Source organism: Molothrus ater, chromosome Z, assembly GCF_012460135.2.
Source record: "Molothrus ater isolate BHLD 08-10-18 breed brown headed cowbird chromosome Z, BPBGC_Mater_1.1, whole genome shotgun sequence".
NCBI classification, from domain to species: Eukaryota; Metazoa; Chordata; class Aves; order Passeriformes; family Icteridae; genus Molothrus; species Molothrus ater.
Window position 1 is genome coordinate 7,855,898 of NC_050511.2, and position 23,417 is coordinate 7,879,314.

The following is a 23,417-nucleotide window of genomic DNA, read 5'->3' on the forward strand; positions in this document are numbered from 1 at the left end:
CCTGCTTTTTCATCTGGTATTTTGAACAGCTGTGTCCTAGGGGAGCTGTGTAAGCCTGCCCCACACCATCTGTTCAAGGTCCTTGTGTCCTGGGAGGCATAATGTTTTCATACCTGAGCTAGTAGATGGTGATTAAACCCTTCAATTCAAAAATTTCCTGTAGCTAGCTCAAGCTACCAGTGGGAACACAGATTTTCTTCAACCCTACATGGGGTCTCCTGTGATTAAACCTTATGTCACTGTGACAGTACTACTTGGTATCTGGGGACCAATCTAGTTTTATGTTACATTATTACTATTTTTGCTTACTTCAGTACATTCTTTAAACCTCTTGATTTTATATTGGGTTTTTTGCCAGTTTGCAGGCTAGCCCTTGGAAGAATTCAGAACCATTTCCAGCCCTTGTTGGTTTTTGCTAGCACTTGGATGTTCATATCAATAAGGTTAAGCTGATCCGAAGACAGTCTGAGTGGTGGATTTGAGTCATCAGGCCTCAGCCTCCAGCCAAGCTATTCTCAGTGCTTTTTCCTGTCTTGCAGAATGGAGATGTATGTATTTCAATTCTTCACCCACCTGTAGATGACCCACAAAGTGGAGAGCTACCATCAGAGAGGTGGAACCCTACCCAAAATGTCAGGTAACTGTGAATATGTTGTGCAATGGTGACCTCAAAGGCCTGCCATCTCTACAAGACCTAAGGGCTATGGTGGGAGAGATTTGGGAGGGAATTTAAGGTTTTGTGGGGCTTAGGGCTTGAATCAAGTGGGAACCAGACATACCAGTCTGTCTGAACATACTGGGCTGACAGGGCAGAGCCTTCTGTCCTATTCACAGGGTTTCATACTCTGAAGGCAAATTATCTCAAATGTTGAAGCCTATCTCATCACTGTTATCTTCTTCAAAGTACCACTAGTAGAAAAGTGTGTGTAATGGGTTCCAGGTGCACACCAAACTGCTCTATTACTCCCCTTCCCTGCAGGACAGGGGAGAGAAAAATAACACAGAAAACAACTTCCATGTTTGAGATAAGGCAGTTTACTAAAGCAATAGCAAAAGCTTGTGCACATAAGCAAAGGGGAAAAAAATTAATCTCTACTTACCCTTGGTGAGCAACATTCAGCCACTTCCCAGGAAGCAGGGCTTCAGTGCATGTAGCAGTTGCTCCAGAAGGCAAACACTGTGAAATAACAAATGTCCTCCTCCTCTCTCATTCCTCCTCTCTCACTTAGCTTTCATGTCTCAGCTGATGTTATATGATATGGAATATCCCTTTGGTTAAGTTGGACCAGCTGGCTTGGTTGTGCCCCATCTTAGGATCTTGCCACCTCTCAGCCCCTTGATGGGGGAGTGGGGAATGTTGGAGACAGTGCTGATGCTGTGTCAGCACTGCTCAGCAGTAGCCAAAACAATTGCATGTTATCATACCTGTCTAACTATGTATGGAAAGCACTGGGGGCTGCTAAGAAAAAATGAGCTACAGCTCAGCAAACTCAATACAGTCTTCACTCTTAATTCCATACCATTTGTTTAGATCCTACATAACATATTTATCTTCCAACTGTTCCACTGTATTTCTCATTACTGGAATCCCTTCTTACCCACACATACAACCCAAACTACATCCTTGAACCATCTCTGTACCAAATGTACATTTTCATTAACCTGTCCTTTCACAGATGGATATTATTCTCCTGTTTCATGGCTTCCTCCACCCCTCCAGACCCATGACTTGTGCTCTACCCCATCAGGATGGGTGGTCAGGACAGGAGAAGCAGCACACTTGATCATTGGTCACCAGCCTGGCTCACATCATCATCACATTCTCCTTGCTCCTCACAAAATTCATTCTTTGTCAGGTCATGTTGTTCCTGTTCCTTTACTTCCTGTGACATAAAACTCACACAGTTTGTTTTTCCTCCAGGGTTAAATCTCCTTGAGGTACACACTGGGTCTCCCCATCCTTCCATGTTATCTGCCAAGTACACCCAGATCCCTGGGTAAAGACAATCTCACCAATGTATTTGCCTTTTCCCATGGGAGGAGAATCCACCCTGACTTCCCCAGCCACTTTCCTGTGTGTAGTGCAGGGACCTTATCTCCTCCCACAGTGTCTGTGGGGTCAGTTTGGGCAGGATCAGTGCAGCTAGCAGATCCCCTAGCATTGACCAGCCAAGTGGCTTCTGCAAAATTTGCATCCCAGTGCTTCCATTCCCGTTACCTAAAACTCTTAATTGTCTTCAGAATTTTTCAGTCTTTCCAGAGCTTGTGGGTGGTAAGGGATGTGATATATTCTCTCAATGTTTCTTTGCTTTAGAGTTTATGAGATTATTTTGAAAATTAGTCCCATTGCCTGATTCAGTTCTCTCTGGGATACCATGTCACCACAGAATGTGTCTCTCAAGACCTGAGGTTGTGTTCCAGGCAGTGGCATGGTTTATTGGGTACATTTCCAGCTAGTTGTTGCCTCTGATGTAGTGAGTAAGTAACTCTTGCCTTGGCATGTGTGTGGCCCAGTGCAATCTGTTTGCCAGGCCTCACCACACTCTAAACCCAGCCACTGCGCTCTATTCCAGGGATATTTCACACGTGTAGCTCCCTTGATGGCAGCACATCTTTCACATTTGTGGATAACCTGTGTGATGGCCTCTATGCCATGTCCATCCCTTAATCATTAGCCCATCTGTGTATTGCACCCCTTCCTAGATATCCCGAAGTGGCCTGGGGCTAGAAATAGCTCACCCTTTTGCTCCCAGCCTTAGTCTCCCTGAGCTATTCCAATCTTCACAGCATTACCTACCTGTTTGTTGTTCTGATGTTCTTCTGCAGCAGATAAGTACCAGGAGGCATCACCAAATGCCATCATGGACAAAATAGGCTAGAATTAGAGATATTAATTAAATTTGTCACCAACAAAATCAGAGCAGGATAATGAGAAGTAAAATAAGACCTTAAAAACAACTTCCCTCCCCACCTCTCCCTCCTTCCCAGCTCTACCCCCTACCACAGCAGGGTATGGGGGTAGTGGAATGGGGGTTATAGTCAGTTCATCACACATTGATTCCCCTGCTGCACCATGGGGCCCCTCCCACAAGCGTCCCAGTTCTGCATTAACTCTGCCAGCATGAGTCCACCCCATGGATAGTAGTCTTCCCCAAACTGCTGCAGCGTGGGTCACACTTCCACTGGATGCAGTCCTTCAATGACCAGCTGCTCTAGTGAGAGAGCTATTCTCTCCATGGGTTTCCCACAGCATCACAGCCTCCTTTGGGCATCCCCTGCTCCAGCCCGGGCTCCCCCAGGGGCTGCAGGTGGATCTCTGCTCCCCTGTGCCCTCCCTGGGCTGCAGGGGCACAGCAGCCTCAGCCTGGGCTGCTCCAGGGGCTGCAGGGGAATCTCTGTTCCAATACCTGGAGCAGCTCCTGCCCCTCCTGCACTGCCCTGCCTGCCTGCAGGGTTGTTCCTCTTACGTGTTCTCACTCCATTCTTCTCTGGACACAAAACTTTTTTCTTATTAAATATGTTATCACAGAGACATTACCACTCTTTCCAGTTGGTCCAGCCTTGACCAGTGGAGCATCTGTCCTTGGAACTGCCAGGCTCTGCTGGACATAGAGGAAGTTTCTGGCAGCTTCTCACACAAGCCACCCTTGTAGCACCTTGACTACCAAAAGTTGGCCCTGCACACCCAATACAGGATGTTTTTGAGTATTCTGACCAGTAGAAGCAACTTTGCAGAGTTCTGCCTGTTGTTTGCCTTCCATTGTTTGTCTCCTGTCCTCCTGAGTGGTGTTGGGAGCAGCTGGTGGTTTTCTTCCTGGCAAAAATACAAAGGATCACGAAGTACCAGAGACATTCAAGGTGTAACCTGTCCATGCTTTTGAAACAGCAGCTGAATTTCATTTTTCATTACAAGACACTATCAAATAAAGAATCAAGGTGACAAGCCTTAATTCAAAGTTAGGAAACAGCTTTGGGCATGAATTACATAAATCACACATGCATTTTGGGTATTTCATTATATTCAGCCCTAGAGACTCACACGTATCTTATCATGGTGCTTGTTCTCTAATTTCTGCTGTCCCTCACCACAGTTGCAGTTTTCAGTGCTAATGCTCTTGAATCATCTTGGGCTTAAGGGTGACAGGTCAAAACATTCCTCAGCCGCTGAAAATAAAACTGGTCCTTCACTTCTAGTCTGGTGCCACCATCACCAGTTGGGCAGAGTGCCAGCAGAAGCACATCCTGCTGGGGTCCCATCTGGCTTGGGAAAGCTCCAAAGTGTCAGACAGGAGGCAGAGGGGCCAAAGATGTGGGAGGGAGCTGCTCTTCTGCTGCTGAATTCTGTAAAACCTGCCAAATGTTGACTGTTTCCCCACAGATGAGCAGGGTTGAAGTGTCTGAAGGGGAGAATTCATTCTTCAACTGTGAGAGTTCACCTGTGCTTTTGAGGGTGTCAAGCAGGCTCATTTTTTTTTTTAAACACAATCAGTATGGGCTTTCCTATCACTGGAAGCTAGGTGATGCAGGCATAAGTAAACACATCAAAACCCAGCAAGATGTGAAGGAATGCAGCTCTGATGTGTTTGGCAGAGAATCCTGCTTCCTGTGTCCCATGGAGCTGAGTGAGTGGTAGAAGGCCAGGGGCTGAGGCTCTCTGATCATTTTAATTGTCCTTCTCCACATCTCCCCTGTCTCCCCTGCCCTTGAACTGCACAGGCAGGACTCTGCACAGTATTTGAGGTACTGGCACACCTGTATCTCCTGCAGAGAGGTGAGGTACTGTCTGCCTATTGCTTTTTTTCTTGAGGATTCCCATTTGTCTTGGCTTTTTTTGCTGCCTGAGATCTGGGTGGATTCCATGAACAACTTGATCCAGTAACATGACTGTCAGTGCAGCCTAGGCTAAAGCGTTTGACTTTATACCAGAAGGCAAAAAGGTACTTGGACCAATCTATACCTACCTCTTGAGGTGGCTCTGAGAATCTACAATGTAAATAGCAGCTGGAATTTTAAAAAAAAATCCTTTTTCAACAAGGAACGTAATAGGATGTACTGGTTGGGACCACCAGCCAATCTACATCATGTCTCTTTGGGAAGAAATTGATCTGTATCTGAGCCTTCTTAAGTTGATACAGGAAAAAAAAAAAAACAAGGACAGGTCTGTTTCCTTGAGCCTCTGCTGGCTGCTCTTCCATGCTACAGCAGCCTTGTCTAAGGGGAGACAGATCCCTGACAATATCCCAGAGACTCAGCCCATACCCAGCCCATGCAGTTTGCATCTGCTGCTGAGGTTTTCAGTCCCACATGGCTGAACTTTTTTAGTGGTGTTAGTCCTGTCAGATCCCCCGTGCTGGGATGCCTTTCTGTTACTGTACCTTCTTCAAGGCAAGCAGGTTTGATTTAGAGGACATTGTCCAGCTCTTAAAGGTATCAGCAGTGATGGAGCTGATCTAATGTGCTGGATGGGAAGGAAGAGCTCAGAGGGCTTCACTTCTAATGCAATTGTCTTGGTGTATTTAAGTAGCTTTGCAGTAACTTTGGAGTCTGGACACCACAGTGAAAATTGGCTTTTCCTCACTGTTAATGGAAGTGTGGTAGAGCAGATGGTAAATCCAGATATTATTTCCTGTCCTTGGCCTTTCCTAGACTTTGTTTGCTCTGCAGAAAGCTGCTGCATGATGCTGGAGCTGACATGCTGGCCTGTTTGCAGAAAATCAAAGACTCTTAAATGAATTCTTGAGATGAAGTAGAAAATGATCTCTTATGCCCATCATTCCAATCCAATGAGACAGTTTCTTCCAGAGCTGCTGTTCTCTTTTTGTACAGAATTATATAATTTAGAAAATGAAGACTCTCTTGATAGCTGTGCTGAACAGTCTGTTCAGATACAAGTGTTTATTTTCAAAACCTTTCAGATACTCAGTATCCAAATGACCAAGCATTTCCTGGAATTGTACCCAGATATATGATCTGGTAGATGTGCTCTGAACATGCCCCTGAATCAGTGCAAACACGACTGCAGCTCCCAGTCCCCTTTAATCAAGGTCTGCAAAGTGGCTGTTGGGTAATGCTGTGTTTCAAGAGCTATTCTCTCTCCCTTGTTTGTCCCTTCCACTTGAAAGGGAAGCTGTTGCTGGCAGGGCCACTGGGATGGGTGATGCTGTTTTAGTGGCTGGATATGGGTGTTTGTGCTGGTTGAGGCACAGTGTGAGCAGCAAAGGCTGCAACTCTCAAGTGCAGGGTTCTAGGAACTGCAGGAGAAAGCTCTGGACAAGAGAATGGTGTTTGCAGCTGGTAAATGCCAGCAGAGCAGGGCCTCTGGCTGGAAATCCCAGAGGACTGTCTGTCAGTCTGCGCACCTGCCTGCCAGGGGTACATGACTGGCTCATGTTGGCTCTGCTGAGTACCAGCAGCTGAATCCCACTGGGCCCTGGCACCTTGCCTGAGCATTGAAAAACATCCACACTGTCCTCCCCTTGCTGTGCTTGAGGGTTGCTGCTGCAGCCTGAGTGGGGCATGAGCTCAGGAGAGGAGAGTCCTGCCTCAGCCTCCCAACCACCTGGCAGGACAGGGAAAAAGTAGTGCAGCCTTTTCTGTTGGCCTTGGGTCATAGAAGTCCTTCTCCCTGTGCAGGGCAGGCAAACAGCCTGGCCTGGCTTCCTGCTGGAGGCTGCAAGCCACCAGGAACAGCTCACAGAGCAGATTTCCAGCCCCACCCCATCTGTGGATAGTGCAGACAAGCTGAATTCTGGTCTGATTGTAGCTTTCTGTGCTGCCCTGTCCCAAGCACAGACAGGATGGTCTGTAGTCAAATGAGGTTTGTGTTATATCACCTTCCTTACACAAACGTCCAGGGTCTGAGGTTCATGAATACCTATTCTCATTTAAAAACACTGTCCTCAGCTTAAGGCTTGACTTCAAACAAGTTTATCATGCAACACTTAAAGAAGTTGTGGACATCCAGAATCCATGAATGTGTTAGCTCTGACTCTGCTGTTGTGGCTGCCTCTTTCAGGACTATCTTACTGAGTGTAATCTCTTTGCTTAATGAGCCCAACACATTCTCCCCAGCCAATGTGGATGCGTCAGTCATGTTCAGGAAATGGAGGGACAGTAAAGGAAAAGACAAGGAGTATGCTGAAATCATAAGGTAAGCTTTGCCAGTTGTGATGCTGGCCTACCAGCATTCTGCTTTGAATCCTGTCAAACAGGCTGCTTCCAGAATTTACTGAAACCAGCTTCTCACAGCAGAATGTAATTTGGAAATTAATTTTGGTGTCTTATTCAAAGTCCATGCTTCAGGTCCCTCCAGAATTTTCAGCACACAGAAGCAGTGCAAACTTCTGGGGCAGGAGGACTGGCCTGATTTGTCTTTAAATTGTTCTTTTTTCAGACTAATCTGTCATGATGCTCTGCAAAACCTATTGGCTACTAGTAAATCCCAGTCTAAGTCCCTACTTGTCTTTAAGCCCTGCATTGCTTGGGATGTGATGCAAACTGACTGCATCCTACTAATTACTGTGCTCAATGCACGCATGAATCATAATCTTGTACCTCCAATTCAAAGGAGCATCAGCAGGATTTGTCAAGAGCTTGCAGAGCTAGGTTGGATTAGCTGGAACCAGCGCTCAGTCCTGCCCTTGGAGAAGTCCATGGTTCATCAGGAGCTGCAGGGGGATGAGCTGCATGGGCCAGGGCTGCTGTGGAGGGACAGCCCAGCCTGGAGCAGGACTCTGGCACGAGGCCACATCTGCATTGTCTCTGCCAGCTGGGCAGGCAGGATGTGGCCCTGGGTGGGGCCAGCGGGGCTCTGCCTGTGCAGAGAATCCTGCAGCTCCCTCGGATCCAGCAGGGCTGGGTGCACTCCACACAGGGAATAGCAGACTGACGGCCCTGGGTGAGTGAGGGGACAGGCTGCCATCTGCTCCTCCTGCTGGGATGCAGCAGCCAGGCCTGGCTCGGGGTCATGGAAAACACTTGGATTCTGTGAGCCCCAGGCTGTGTTCTGGGGTGCTGCCATGAGCCCCAGCTGCTCTGACCCTCCAGTGGGAGCTGAGCACTGCCAAAGGCTTGTGGGAATTGCAGTTTTGAGCATGCTGTGGGAGAGCAGTCAGCGGCAGAGTCAATAAATCACCCTAGGAAATCCCTGACCATCCCTGCAGTAGCGAATGGAATTTGCTTTGGCCTCTGGCAGGTCTCTAGTGCAGAGCCTGTGGAATAGCTGATTTCATGTGTTGCTGAGAGCGTGTATGCTGCAAACCCCCTTGGCATGCTCCCAGGCCTGAGGCTGCAGGAACCAAATCTGTTTCCAGTGCTGTTTGTGGTGCGTCCTGCAAACCTCAGCTCCCTTGCCCAGCTGCCAGGAGGACAGGGCAGTGCCTGGAGAGGAGGGTGGGGAGCTGAGCCGTGGCACACGGCCCTGCTCACATTCCTGCTGTGTCCTCCTCCTCACAGGAAACAGGTTTTGGCTACCAAAGCTGAGGCAGAGAAGGATGGCGTGAAGGTCCCCACTACACTGGCAGAGTACTGCATCAAAACTAAAGTGCCTTCCAATGACAACAGTTCAGATTTGCTTTACGACGACTTGTACGACGACGACATTGACGATGAAGACGAGGAGGAGGAGGATGCCGACTGTTACGATGATGATGATTCTGGCAACGAGGAGTCGTGACCTGCTCCCTCTATGCCCCTGTACTGCCCTGCCGACTCAGGCCAGAAGGGAGCAGCGGTAACCTAGCAGCAGTCCAGCAAAAAAGTGGGGGGGAGGGGTGTAAAAAAAAAAAAAAAAAAAACAACAAAACAACAAAACAAAAAAAAAAAAAAACCAACACAAAACTTTGTCTCCTGCTGTCTCCTGTTGTATGGATCTGTTTGCTCCTTTTTTATGGACCTCTTAGAGACCCTCCACAGAATGTCTGAATTCTTGCATTCTTAACCCTTTCATCACTGTATTACAATTTCTTTTTAAAAAAGAAACTCCCCTTTTCACTTCTCTACGAAATGCTCACAGCAAAACAGGTTTGCTCGTGTTTAGATTCTTGAATTAAATACAGTCTTGCATTGAGATGTTTAATGTATTTAAAGCTGGAACAAACCCATTGGAAGCCGGGTTTTTGGGAGCTCAAAGTGCTGCATTTACTGGGAAGAAAAAAAAAATCCCCACGAAGCAAATTGCCAAGGTTTAGCTGCTCCATTTACAATAATAGCGTGTGTACATTCGTTTAGCCTTGTGGTGGTGGCTTTTCCTTTATAAGGTGTGGGGCGGAGAGTGTTAAAGCTACTGTGTGTTGAGCTTGATGGGATGTCACTGAAAGGTACAGTATTCCTTTTCAGCCTGCTAAGTTAGGAAGTAGCTGACCCCTGGAGCCCCAGAGGGCACAATCAGCTTTGTCTCTGGAAAAGGCTTGTGATATGAACCTAAAATAAACACTTAACACTTCACATCTGTACAACTGAGCCCTGGGTTGCTATTTATTTTTTTAATTTTTTTTTCCTTTTTTTTTTTTCCCCCCCAGACTAGGATAGGGTTGAAAAACTTCATTTTAGCTATTCTGCTGAGATCTGCTGCCAGCTGCCCATCTCTGGAGGGAGGAGAGCAGATGTGCATCCTGCTGGCCACCATTTGTGCTGGACTTATTTTTGGCAGTGGGACAGAGCAGCAGCCTCCTGCCCCGTGCTGGCTGGCAGCCCTTGCTCCCTGCAGCCCCAGCCCTGTGCATCTGCAGCTGCCTCCTGTCACTCGTGTAGGTCACCTGCGGGCAGGTGCTGCTCTGTGCCGCCCAGGAAAAACACCTGACATGCACTTGCTTAGACGTAGGTTTGTCTGCACAGAAAAGGTAATTAACTATATGGGAGATAAAAAGGTTTATGATTTCAAAAAAGACAATCCAAGTGATACAGTGTGAGATCCTAGCTCTCTGATGATGTCTGGAATTCTGCCCACTTTTCATAGGCATTGACTTCCATTCTAATTCTCTGCCTAAACATGGAAGCTGAAGTTACTGGGGTTTCAGCTACACAAAGAAGAGCTCCTAAAAGAGGGGAGTTCTGTTTGTTCTCCTCCAGCACTTGCATTTTTAGGGAGGCAAATTCTTTACTGTGGTTTTTCAGCAGAGTGGTAAGAGGCAGCAATTACTAGATTTTTTTTTTTTTCTTTTTTTTTTTTTTTTTTTTTTTTTAATGTCAGTACTTTGCATGCATTTCCCAGAGGAATTCAGAGAAGAGCCCGCGGGGCCGGCGGCGTTCGGAGCTGGCCGTGGCGTGTCGGGGCTGTCTGTGTGTGTCTGTGCCGCAGGGCTGGGCTCTCCCTGCCCGGCTCCCTGGGGCACAGCGGTGTGCGCAGCCAGCCCCGGGGCAGAGCAAGCCAGCCGCAGGTTCTGACAGGCTCTCAGCACTGTGCTTCAGCTGATGCCCCGAGCTCAGCCTCCCGTATGTTTCTGGGAGCCCTCGGCAGAGCTTAGGGCGCTCCGTCGTGGGCAGGGGGATCCCGCATGTTCCTGGCCCAGATCCCTCTTCCTCAGGCGCTCGGCTCTCCCCATGCGGCGTGCTCGAGTCTGGCTGCGGTGCTCCGAGTTCCCGTCCCGCAGGATCCCTGGATCGGCAGCCGGGCCTGGCGGCCCCGGGAGCAGTTCGGAGGTGCTGGCCCTGCTTGGGCGGGACCCTCGGTCCCCGCAGGTACAGGGGCATCACCCTTACCAGAGCCTGCGCCTCCCCGCCGTGTGTCTCAGGGTTTTCCATGGTACGTCCCCAGCTGCGGTCCCTCGGGGGTGCTTCGGTGGGAGCAGCCTTGTTCGGGATCCGCTCCGTGGCTGCGTCCCGGGGCAAGGCTGAGCAAAAGCTCCGGGGGCGCTGCCCAGACGGGGAGGAGAGGAAGGTGCTGGGGGCTCCGCATGGAGCGAGCAAGGCAGATCTGTTCCCAAAGTGTTACTGGGCTGGGGTTTGCAGGGACAGTCCCTGCCGGCGGTGCATCCCTTGTGCCCGGCGCGGCCTCGGCCGCCCGCCCTCCTGCTTGCATGTTACCTGGGAAGGCAGCTGCACCCTCCTGAGCTGTCAGCCTTCTTCCAGCAAGGACTTACCCAGCCCCAGCTGCTTTTTGGAGCCTGCAGCGGGGCTCTCCTGCGTTTAGTGACAGTGTGGGGCACCCCAGCTTCACATGAGCCCGGCAAGGGCAGCGCCAGGGTTGCAAATGGGCCCCTGAGGCTCCGGGCTGCAGGGCTGCACCCGGGGCCACGCCAGGGCAGGGGCACCAAGCTCCAACTTGCAGGCGGCTGTGAGGGGTGAAGGAGCAGAGTGTGGCAACACTGTCTTTGCTGATTACTTGGTTGGAAATGAGGATACTGCATCTTTCAGGATTTCCCTTGTACTTTTGACCGTCTTCACTGTATACTCTCCAGTGACTTGTATTTCCAAGCTTGGTGTTGTAAGATGCATTATTATGACTCTTCTGTTACCCTTTTTCAATGACAAAAAAAGCAACCTCTTTTGAGAGCTCTGACATTAACCAGACTAATTTCTCTTCCCCACTGTCCTGTGCAGTGTCATTGCTTGTTGACTTGCTGGTTTCCTTTTTTTGAAATACAACTGAAGTATGAGGGGATTTTTTTGAATCTATTTAAGAGATTGCAGAAAAATGTTTACCTGCTCTGTGTATTCTGGGTTTTTCTTAACCCCTTTTCTCCCGTTTCAGTCAATATTAGCGTTTACATTTGCAGCTACATGTCCCTTCAAATGCAGTTTTCAACCATTCTGAAACCAGCAGGGTACACTAGATTTCTTAGTAGTTTTCTTAGCTGAACTCCCAGATCTTTTCCTTTTTTTCTTCAGTATAATTTACCAGAAAGAATTAACTGATGCATTTTTGTGTTGTCTTCTCCTTCAGTAGTTATATTTTGTCTTTTCTGCACATCTGTCTACTAATAAAAATGTGAAATGAAAATATCTCTGTGCTGTTACTTTCATGTTTGAGCTGGTTGCATTGCATGGGTTCCTCAAAGCTTTGAATAACAGCTGTTCACGAGCTCATTGCTCCTCTGGTATCAATGGACATATTAATACACCAATATCTATAAGTTTATTGCAAAATAATGCTGCAGTTTGACAGCTGCCTGCACCTGACTAAAGAGCAAAGTGATTTAGAGGACTTTTTGGCAAAAGGCCAGACCTTTGCTGTTATATTTAGTCTCCCTAAGTAGGAAGGGGGAGACCAGTGAGATGGTCTGTGGATTCATGTGACTGGAGCAGGGATGCAGGATTTGGGCCAGAGTTACTGGTGCCCTGGCAGGGCAGGAGCACGGTGCTCCCGAAAGGGTTGGACAGGGTGGGGGAGGAGTTTGACCGCTGGGCCAGGGAGCAGCTTTGGCAGAGAAATTGAGGTCACGGCTGTCAGCCCTCCCAGGTGCCAGCCCTGCCGTGCTGTTCCCTGCAGGCTCGGGAGGGGAGCAGGGTGTTTGCAGTGCCCGGCTGCTGCAGTCGAGCTAAAATTAGTGGGACAAGTGTCAGGGAGTTGCACTGGCTGCACTTGGTATCGATGGCAGCACAGCAACTGCTGAGTCAAATGTGGCTGGAGCCCAACTGCTTCTACTGCACAGCTGAGCTGGAGGAAGGGTGACGGCATTTTGGAGCTGCCTTCCCAAAGCAATCTCCAGTCTCTGGAAAGGGACCGGGAGGGATGGTGCTGTCTGGGATCTGGGCTGCTCATTATCTCCTGCCTGACCCTACAGCACTGGGCTGCCCAGAGCTGCCAGCTGCTGCTTCCTCCAGCAGCAGTGTGGGACCAGAGGCAGGGTAAGGCCTCCAGCCCGCCCTGCCCTGGGTAAGTCTGGGGAGCAGCAAAGGGGGGTTTTCCTCTTTCCTTGGTGGCCAAGTGCAGCTGGGCAACCTTGCCTCTGCCATCAGTGGAAAAGGGCTTAGAGAGTGAAATTGCTGAACACAAGTCCCTCCGAAGTGACAATGTGGGGGAAGGGAGAAACATCTTGTTGAGTCTCACAAAGAGCAGAGGAGCCTGCCTGTGGCTGTGTGGGCAGGTCCCCAGAGCAGCTGGGAAGGTGTGGGACCTGAGGCTCAGGGGCTGCTAGGGGCTGGCACCATCTCTCCTCCCTGTTGCCTTTCCCCAGCTCCAGCTGCTTCTGGACTGTGACACGCACGCAAGAACTGAGCTACACCTGCGGGGCAGCACTGGATGTCTGTAAACAAGACCTGGAGAGTGAAGGCAGCTCTGTGGCAGTCTGTGTTTTGAAGAGGGTGAATGAGGTGCTGCTGCTGTGAGGGCTCAGCTGCTGGTGCAGTCTTGTACAAACTGATGGGCCCCAGCCTGCAGAAACATTTTTGCCCTCCTTGACATTAAGGCCCAAAGCTGTTGGCAGTGGAACAGCAGCTGAAAAGGGCTTGGAGCAGCTGCTGGAGTTCAACCAGTGTCAAAACCTAAGCCAGGGCAGAGGAATGCCATTGTAGTTCTCTGCTGCTCAGAGCCTGGGGGAGGCCTAGGTGACAACTGGGCCTCACAGGGCCAGCTGAGAAAAAAAATGGTTCTCAGGGTAGAAACAGATTTATTTTTTCTTGTGGATACTAAAAGAATAAAAGCTCCTTGCCTGTTGTGTGCTTCACATTTAACCACTTTCTCTGCTGCATGGGGACAGGGTGATCAGAAGGGTAAGTCTGGGCAGGAGCCTTCCCTCAGGAGCTCTCACACCCCTGCCCTTGCTCCCAGTGGAGCCCATGGACCTCATGAGCAAAGCGAGAGGGCAGAGCTGCAGCTGTGCTCTGTCCTTACCAATCCCAGCTGCCCACAGGGACTCGGAGCACCACCCCAGAAGAACCAAAGGCAGAATAGGCTGCTCATGGCAGCAGGGAGAGGTGTGGCCCCGGATCCCATCCCTGCTGGGGGTGCCGGAGAGCTCTCAGCACACAGCTGAACTCACTGTTTTCAGACCCACATGCTGCTCCTGCCCTCCCAGCTTGGCTGCTGCTGCAGGAGCAGGCAGAAAGGGACAGACAGGCTGTAAAAGTAAAACTGCTCCTGGAGCCTTTGAAAATGCAGACAAACACTGGTGGTATGATCAGATATTTATTAGGTGGAGGAAGGGCTATAAAGAAATGAAACTCCTAGAACATTCACCGCACTGGTGCAGGACAAGAAGGACCAGGTGTTGCCTCCAAGGTTTTTGTTTTTAAAAAAGTGGGGAGGGACAGATGAAGTTTCCATCCAGTAGCTCTGGCTGTCCTGGGAAGGTGGCTCAGGGCAAGAAGAGGTACAAGACACAGCTTATACTTTTATTTAAGAAACCGCTACATAGTTTTTGCCTCTAATGATGCAAAGGAGGTTCCAGGACACACTGAGCCATCCAAAGTCTCTTGCTAGAGAAAAACACCACCAACAAAAAACCCCTGCACAAACAAAAACCAAAACCCTGTCCTTTTTATTATTATTATTATTAAAAAAATTGAAAAATTAAAAGTTGAGACTGCAGCTCAAGGCCACAGTGATCAAACTGCCCACAAGAGCTTGTCTTCCACAGCAAGAGGGCGGGAGGGAGGAAATGAAAGAAAAGGGAAGGCCCACAGAACTTTTTTTGTTTCTTTCTTTTATTTTCTCCCTCTAAACAGGTATATTGGGGGTCGGGGGGTACAATCAAACCAACAGGACACATCTTGATTTAGGTTTTTGGAAGGGCAGGTCTCCTTATTTGTCTGAATTTAGAACTGCATTAAATAAATGGGCTCCAGCTCCAAAAAAAAGGGCACAGTTTGTCTTTGTCTGACAGAGTTACAAAACCCATAGAACTTAAAATACAAAACAAAGAATGATGCCCTGGTGCAGATGGAAAATGAATAATTAGTTTTCCTACAAAGAAAATAAAAGAGGCTGCAAGATGCAGAAAACCACATTTAGGCTCTATTACATTTACAAATACATACATAAATATATTACATATAACAGCAACTCAAAGAGGAAGCAGGCGAGTCACACAGAGCATGGCTGGCTGGCTGCAGTTCTCCCCGCACAGATGTTTGGCTGAGCAGTTACTTTTTCTAATAATTCCAAGAATGGGCTTCAGCTTTTATTTTCTTTTTTCTCTTTTCTTTTGTTTTCTCTTTTTTTTCCCTTCCTCCTCTCCTTTCATTCTCTCCCCCCTCCCCGGTTTCGGGTTTAGTTTGTCCAGTATGGAGAAGTGCCATAGGCGGTTTTGGTAGCCTGAGACTTTTGCTGCATGGTGCTGGGTTGGTTGCGTTGGCCAGATCCACCCTAGAAAAGGGAAACAAAGGAGACAGGAGCATCAGCTGCCACAGCACCAGCATTCCCAGGGAGACAAGCGCTCCCCAGCATCGCCAGGAACAGCCCTGACACCCAGCAGTGCAGCAATGCTCCCCCCTGCACAGATCTGCTTCTGCCCTGCACCATCTCTGCATCCCACGGTCCAGGCCAAGCATCCATGGGCACACCAAGCAGGAGCTTGGGAAGCACCATCCCACTGCCTCCCAAGCACAACAGGCTCAAGCACAAGGGAAGTGAGGAGCAGGGCCAGGCACAGGAAAGGAGCTTTCCCAAGGTGAGCCAGACAAGGATGTGACACATTTGGAGCACAAAATCATGTCCTATTACTGGACTCTAAAGCTGAGCACTATTTTTTTCTGGGAATATTTAGTGTTGGGAAAGTAAACACATGTGCAGGTGAAACCAAACGGGAGCTGACATGCAACCTGCAGGAGATGTTTGATTTTTCCCCAGAATCACAGCACAAGGGCTCACATCCTGCCCTCCTGCCCCCCTGACAGGGGACAGCAGCACCTGCCTTGGCTTCACACCCCACAAACCATCCCTGCCCAGCCCACAGCAGGATGGGCTCTTCACACAGTCACAGCCTGGCTGAGGCTCGCAGGCATCTCTCAAGGTATCTTGTCCACCCCCTTTGCTCAGGCAGGATCACCTAAGAGCCAGCTGCCCAGCATCATTCCCAGACAACTTCAGGGATGGAGACTCCACAGCTTCCTGAGCAGTGCTTGGTCATCATCCTAGCAAAAACATTTTCTCTGATATTCAGAAGGAACCTCTTGTATTCCAGTTTGTGCCCCCTGTTCCTGTCACCAGAAAGAACCTGGCTCCATCCTCTTTACATCTTCCCTTTCTGCACATTGATGAGATTCCCTCTCAGTGCTCTCCAGGCTGAACTGTCCCAGCTCCCCCAGCCTTTCCTCACAGGAGACAGGATCCAGCCCCTCCATCAGTCCTGCACTGGGCACTCTCCCACACACCCATGTCTGCCCCACAGTGGGGAGCCAAGCACTGGACACGGTGCTGCAGCTGTGGCCTCACCAGGGCTGAGCAGAGGGCAGGACCAGCTCCCCTCACCTGCTGGCAATGCTGAGCCTGGTGCAGCGCAGGATCCCATTGTCCTTTTCTGCTGGAAGGGCACATGGCTGGATCATGGTCAGTTTGTGCTCACCAGGCCCCCCAGGGCCTTTTCTGCTTTCCAGCAGGTGGTTCCTGACTTATACTGGTGCACAGGCCTGCTTTCTCCCCAGGGACAGAAGTGGCATTTCCCCTTGCTGAACTTCAGCTTCCCTCCCCAAGCTGGTCAACAGCCACTGCTGCCAAGGCCCTTTCCCAGTGAGCAAAGCAAACAGCAGAAGGAAACAAACACCCCAAGACCCTGCTGGGAAGTGGAGCAATGTGCCCTTGGGGATGCTGCAGAGGCAGAAGGGGCTGACTCACCTGCCCATCCTGCTGAAGGTGGTGATGCAGCATCTGGGAATGAGGCTGCTGATGTGCAGGGAGGATGTGGAGAAATGGGGCTGGAGCATAGCCCGGGGCAGCACCAGGGTTGAGGGGCCCAGTGGATCCAAGAGCAGAGGGCAGGCTGAAGGGAGGCGGAGTGCCAGCATGGAATCCCTGCTTGTCAAACGTCTGCACAGGGGGCAATGGGCACAGTGTCAGACACTGCTGTGAGCAGACCCAGCGAGAGCAGAACAAGAGTGGCCCAAACACACATCACCTGAACCTTTCACCTACCCCACGAGGAAGCCAAGTCACACTGAACACCTGCAAGCACACCAGAGGATGAGTTTCAGCTCCCGTTCTCACCCATATTTCTGCACTAATAGCTCTTGAAATTTTTATTGTCACAGACATTGTTGGTTTTTTTTCCCCTGACCTCTTTCCATTCAGAGGGACATGGGATCACAGCAGCTGCCTAATCAGTCCTTCCCCCAGTGAGTGGGCTCAGCCTAGAATTACTCAACCTATCCAGGGCAGCCCAACAAAAACACAGGAAGTTGCAGTAATATTTTCCTCCTGCTGGCCAAAGCTTGACCCCAAAGCGTGGAGCTGACATCTGGCTTCCTACCTGTAAGCATGGATGGCAGCCTGACACCTCTTTCCCCTGCTGAGGGTGCAGAGAGTAGCAAAGAGGAGCTGGACATAAGCCCACTGCACAGCACAGCTTGCCAAAGTGCCTTCTGCTTTGCCTGGGCAGCTGCACACTGAGCAATGGCCATGGGAGAGCTTGGGACAGGGACCCTTGGGTGTTAAAGGCAGGCACTACAGCCTGTCCCTCTGATGGAAAGCAAACAGCCTCTCAACTCACCTGCTTTGGGGGCTATTTGGACTAAAAATGCTAACACCCATAAGTTCATTTGCACCCAGGACACTGCTGGCATGGTGTAGCGTGGGCAGCGTGCAGCACAGGGAGCACTGAGCCTCTGCCAGCAGCTGCTGTCAGGAGCTGACACCGCAGAAACAGCGGGACAGAGGATGAGACTTCACTCCAGCAGCAAACAGAGCCAGCGTTAGAGATGCTGTGGCCTGCTGACCCTGAGACTGGCCAGCCTGGGAGTAGGAGTCATCAGCCTTGAGCCCTGAGGGAGGAGGGTCCAACACTCCTCACCTGAGTCTTGTTATAGACTGAGCCACTGATATCAGGCACACCCGTGTTACTTGAGGTCACAGAAACACCTGGAAAACAGAAACACCACCAAGGGTGAGAATGTCACCCCACCAGCCAGCACAAGCCCAAGCTTTGCTCCCAGCACCTCTGGCAGCCTCAGGGGATGCACTGCCCTGCTGGTTCTCCAGACCCACAGCAGCCCACATGGGAACAGAAGAAAGGGCTCAGCTTCTTGTTCCCACTGCAAAAGCCCAGTGGGATAAATCACCCAGGTCCACACCCAGCCATTAACACTTGGATTCCAATGCACTTCACCAGGCAGCAGCTGGCTGCACTGACCACTCACTGAAGCCCACTAAAAGCCAGCATTCCCCTGGATCAGAGGTGCATTTGGCTCTGTTGCAGCACTCAAGAGCTTTCCAGTAGTGCCCTGAGTGATGAGACTCAGCATCTCCTGCACATCTGAACCCCTGTCCTTTCACACTCTACAGAAGAGTTAAAGTCTGCAGTGCCCCTCTGCCCTGACAGAATCAGCATCACTGCCTCAGAGACTTATTCACAGTTTTACAGAGGATGGCTCTGATAATTCCACCTGGATCAGAATAAAGTCAATGGTTGCTTTGTTTGGTGAATCAGAGATCTGGGCTCAAGGGTACTGCTCTAAGCTTTTGTAACCCTCCTTGGACACTGCTGGATTGCTTGGACACTTCCTGGGTTGCTTCTCCACTGAAAAGAGTGTGGCCACCTGGTGTTTCAAATGCCCAGCAAATGCTTGGTACTTGCTTGAGAATGAAGATGAACCATATAGTGCTAAGCAGCCCAGTATATGCTTCTCAGATCTAAGCAGCATGTGCCAAATAAAGCTTTTGTATGAGCTGCATAAATTCTTCAGTTTTTATGGTCACAAAGGAAATATTACTAAGCACAACACATGTTATGAATGTGTACAGGCAGCAGCTAGACAGCCCAGAGATGTGTGAAGTGCCCTGCTCCTCTCTAACACGTGGGTGTCTCAGGTGCCTACCAAGAAACTTAAAAGTCTAGCTATGATTTGGCAGAGGAGCATTTCAGCAACAGCACTGAACTGCTCAAGTTTCAAAATCACAGCACTGTTGAAGGATCACTATACTCTTCAGCAAAGAAAGCTTTGGCTTAGGAAGCAGCTTACCATTTCTCCTACATGTAATTGGTCTAAGCTGTGCATCAGCCACACCAATCTTTATGTGACCTTCAGCCATGAGATTCAGAAGGAACTTCTGGGCCATTAGAAAAGCATTTTGTGTACGGGAGATGGAGAAACAGCTTGGATCATGGCCCTGTTTAGAGCAGGCTGCTGTGTTGATTGGCAGTTTGCCCTACTAAATCCCACTCCAGAGGAACAACCTCCAGTCTCAAAGCATTACCTTTCCCAGGTCCAGTGCCAGCAGATTTGTTTTGTGCTTGAGATGAGCCACTGTAGCCTCCTTTGCTGTAATCTCCAGCTGCTGTTCCCTGTGTTAAGTCGTCGTAGCCTGCACAAGGGGTGCAGAAGGAGGGCGTCAGGGTGCGGAGCGGCGCCGCGCTCCCAGGGCAGCGGGGCTGAGCCTTACCTGCACCGTAGCCATGCTGGCTGTAGCCACTCGCCTGCTGAAAGGGAGTCGAGGCCGTGTTCAGGTTGACTCCGTGCTGTTTAGCAGATGCTGGAGGTACCTGGACAAAGCACGGGAACGAAAGTGCCGTCAGCTGGAACACAAGCTCCCTCTGCCATCTAGTGGGGAAGGCACCTCATGTTGGGAATTCAGAGTCTGGAGCTGAGAGGACTGGGATGGCATGGGACTGCTTACAGCAGTAACTTGCTATAGTGGATTTGTGTCACAGGATTTATCCTAGAGCTGTCTCTGTGATTGCAGCACAGCCCTCCCTCGGAACAGGCTGCATATTTCTTTCATATGTTGAATGTAAACAGCAAATTTTTACCCACAAACCTGAGAACAACCACAGAATGAAATCAACCACAAACATCAATTCCGGCCTGAGACTGTTCATAAAATACCAGCCTACAGGGCCCTAAATAGCCTCATCTACCCTTCTGCCTGAAGCAGCACCTCTTCCCAAATAACCTCCTTCCTCCTGAGGCTTCCAGCCCTGCTCTCTGACTTAATGGCATCTCCTCCATCCAGGCTCTCTTAGCTCACTGACTCAGCTTTGGGTCCCTCCTTGACTCTCCAGGGACTAGCAAGGGCTTTCAGGAACAGCAAGCCCACAAAATGCAGCTGTCAGGTATTTACAGAAACTTGCACAGGGGTCTGTGAGTTCTGGCCTTTTAAATAATTTGTTTTCTTCTGGGTGAGATTGCGGCTATTTTCTCACATTGCATGTTTTTGGAGCTCTCCTGCAGACTGGGGAAGCTGACTCTGTTCCATTCTAATGAGAATCCACCTAAATACTGACTCCAGCTCTGGAGTCTTCAGTATGAGGAAGCTGTGGACCTGTTGGAGCAGATCCAGAGGAGGTCACAAAGGTGATCAAGGGGATGTGCTCCTCTCTCCTATGAAGACAGGCTGAGAGTTGGGGCTGTTCATCCTGGAGAAAAGAAGCCACTAGGGGGACCTTACTGTGACCTTTCTACACTTAAAGGAGGCTTATAGGAAAGATAGGAAAAACATTTTACAAGGCCCTCTAGTAACAGGATGAAGGGCAGGTGTTTTAAACTGAAAGGTGGCAGATTTAGATTAGATATAAAGAAAATAATCATCACCCTAAGGGTGGTGTGGCACTGGCACAGGCTGCCTGGAGAAGATGTGGATGGCCAGCATCCCTGGAAGTGTTCAAGGCCAGGTTGGATGGGGCTCTGAGCAACCTGGTCCACTGGAAGGCGTCTCTGCCCACAGCAGGGGGAATGGAAAAAGACTGTCTTGGATGATACCTTCCAACCCAAACCTTCTTGTAATTCCAAGACGTGGAGTGTTTGGGCTGGAGAAAGCAAAACTGGAGAGGCATGCAGGGAGCATTACAGCTGAGGCTGTCACACTTACAAACATGGTTGGCCCATACTGGAATGCACTGGGAACACCAGGCATCCCAGCATAGTAAGGGAGCCCGGTGTAGCTGTACCCTGGGGGCAGGGTCGGGTTGAGGAAGGGCTGCTGAGTCGTGTGGTGAGTCTGTGTCTGGTTCTGCTGCGGCTGGGCCAGCGTGGTTGCAGGAGCAGGAGAGGCAGTATCTCCACGGCCAAATTTTGTTACATCACCTGTGAAAGAAAGAACTGGTCAGAAAAGCTATCAAAAATACTGCAAAAGTGGAGAATTCAATGGACTTATATCCTCTGAACAGAAGCAGACAACTACAGAGCAGGACACATCCTACACCTGAAAGCCTGCAGTTGTTTATGGGAAACCCTCACCCAGTCTCTGTTCCTGACAGCCACAGGGATATTTCCTGTTTGTGGCACAGAACTCTGTGCCATGGCTACTCCACTGATAAAGAGAGATGCCAATACTCACCTATCTCACATGGTCTGAGCAGATTCATTACTATCAGATCATTGCAATAAAACATGCTAAAAGCAGAAGCATGGTAAATAGCCAGAGAGCCAATGGTTGTTGGGTTAAAGTGTGACTCTCTTGGAGGTTAACCTGTTTAGCTAAGCTTCATGGGCTGAAAGCAGGTTAGGATTTACAGGCAGTGATGGGCATATTTTTGCCAATGTATTTTTATTTATCAAGCATGACTAGTTAAGATGTGCAGTTCCTCACACCACCAAAGTTCTGAAGACAGTAGCTGAAGGCCAGGAAAGCAAGGCTTGCATCGTGGGCCACCTTATTGAAGAAGCAGGAAGGGAAATTCAGTTATTAACCCAAAAACAGCCTCCCAAGAGAAGTGATAATGAAGCAGAAAATTCACAAACACTTGTACTTTCTGGCAGCCTACAGAGCAGCATGTTCACATGTTTACCAAGGAGGTGACATACATCAATCCCTTCTACCTCACTCCCAACCAGTAAGCTGGTAAGCAACCACGACAGCACTTAATACCATCATTATAGGAACTACAATGCCTGTGTCTGCAGTTTTAAGCTGTAATCAACTGGCAGTGGATGAAAACCACTGGCTGAAATCTGGGATGGCATTAATATCATCTTTGCACAATGATAGCTAAAGAGCAAGAGCAGGAACAAGGAAGGGCTTCTTTGACCACAGAAGGGAAAAGCAACACCAGGATGCCCTGCACTGAGAAACCAGCACATCTCACTTGCCATCATCTTCTTTAGCTAGCACTCACCTGAGTATGGGTTGTTAGCAAGGCTCCCATCTCTGCCTGTCAAAGTTGCAGGAGCCGGGAATGTAATTCCATAGTAATCCTTGGAAGAGACAACACCATTTATTAATAGTTAAAACTGGAACACAGCTGTACAGATCTTATGAACTGCCTACTAGACACAGAAGAAAATTCTAAAAGTAAGAACTCAAGGAGGTTTGACTGGAAGCTGACCTTACATTGTGCAGCAGAGCTGAAAATTTACCTGGATCCTCAAGCTAAAAATAAATCTACATTATAGACACTTTTTGTGTTATACACAAATATTTAGTCTCTTAATGGTAAGTTAAAGGCAATAACTAAGCAATTTCCCACACAGCTCCCAGCTCTGAACTGTCATCTTCCAGTGAGACTGCCTGAAAGAGAACTGAGCATTGTGAGTCAAAGGCCTGGGGTCAGGCCAGGATTTTGATCACAACATAGATGTAAGTCTAAGGGTTTTGCCCTTGTACCATGCCCTGTGTTCTGAAAGTGGAAATGTCAGCTACAAAAACAGCAAAAAGATCAAAAGAGAGAGAAAAACAGTTACTATTGGATGACTGGAAAATTTATTTAAACTACTTTACAGGAGATCTCAGGTCATAGTCTCCAAAGTAGGGTGTGTATCCCAACCCATTGGGTTGCAGGAAGAAAATGGATTTCATACCTTTGATAAATATAACTGAAGAGAATTTTAAAACAGTGTTTGTTTAACCTTTCTCTCCTTTTTTCATTTTTATCTTTGTGTATGTTCTATAATATATATATTAGTACAGGGGTATATGTATGTAATTCAGAAATAAAAATATACGGAAGGTGAGTACTCAAATTTTTTGCTGATAGGGAGCATAAAAAAGGTGGAAACCACTGCCTCAGATCATTCTTCTAGGTCTTCTACAAGAAGGTAAGCAATACTAGAAAGCTTGCACTTTGAAATGACAAGACATGCTGGCAAAACCAAAGCAATATTTTGACCTCAGTTTGGGAGAAAAGGCAAGAAGTTTGCCCTTCTCTCTCTGTGTGAACTCCACCTGTGGGTCTAGTAATCTTTTTTCCCTCCTAATTTTCATGTTCTACTCCTCACCACCTCCAATCCAGAAATAAATAATGCTTTAAGTAGTAATGTATCAATTTCCACACATTTTCAAATACTGAAAAATCCTCCTCCTTTATCATACAACTCTCTGCAAATGCAATAGTGCCTCAAATGTTTTCTCAGAGTGGACAGCAATCTCCACCTTGCTTCACTTCTGTGCATCC

General features: G+C 48.9%; 2 protein-coding genes across 15 annotated transcripts in view; one reads left to right on the forward strand and one right to left on the reverse strand.

The window, feature by feature from the left end:
• UBE2R2 (ubiquitin conjugating enzyme E2 R2) overlaps window positions 1-11,940 on the forward strand; it is a 54,329-nt gene extending 42,389 nt beyond the window's left edge. The window contains exons 3-5 of the mRNA XM_036403359.2: window positions 540-637; window positions 7,016-7,150; window positions 8,455-11,940. Of these exons, the coding sequence (XP_036259252.1) occupies window positions 540-637; window positions 7,016-7,150; window positions 8,455-8,674 (453 nt within the window). The 3' untranslated portion in view covers window positions 8,675-11,940. The remainder of the gene's footprint in view (window positions 1-539; window positions 638-7,015; window positions 7,151-8,454) is intronic.
• A 3,102-nt stretch (window positions 11,941-15,042) lies between these two features.
• The window catches only part of UBAP2 (ubiquitin associated protein 2), a 140,775-nt gene continuing 132,400 nt past the window's right edge, over window positions 15,043-23,417 (reverse strand). For 6 of the 14 annotated variants that reach the window (XM_054517834.1, XM_054517844.1, XM_054517833.1 and 3 more), the window contains 9 exons: window positions 22,143-22,221; window positions 21,617-21,679; window positions 20,897-21,111; window positions 19,472-19,571; window positions 19,286-19,393; window positions 17,883-17,950; window positions 17,009-17,038; window positions 16,712-16,903; window positions 15,043-15,244 (listed from right to left, as the gene is read on the reverse strand). In XM_054517834.1, coding sequence (XP_054373809.1) covers window positions 15,149-15,244; window positions 16,712-16,903; window positions 17,009-17,038; window positions 17,883-17,950; window positions 19,286-19,393; window positions 19,472-19,571; window positions 20,897-21,111; window positions 21,617-21,679; window positions 22,143-22,221 — 951 coding nt within the window. In that variant the 3' untranslated portion in view covers window positions 15,043-15,148. The remainder of the gene's footprint in view (window positions 15,245-16,711; window positions 16,904-17,008; window positions 17,039-17,882; window positions 17,951-19,285; window positions 19,394-19,471; window positions 19,572-20,896; window positions 21,112-21,616; window positions 21,680-22,142; window positions 22,222-23,417) is intronic. The other 8 variants (XM_054517841.1, XM_054517842.1, XM_054517843.1 and 5 more) reach the window with 3 other exon arrangements.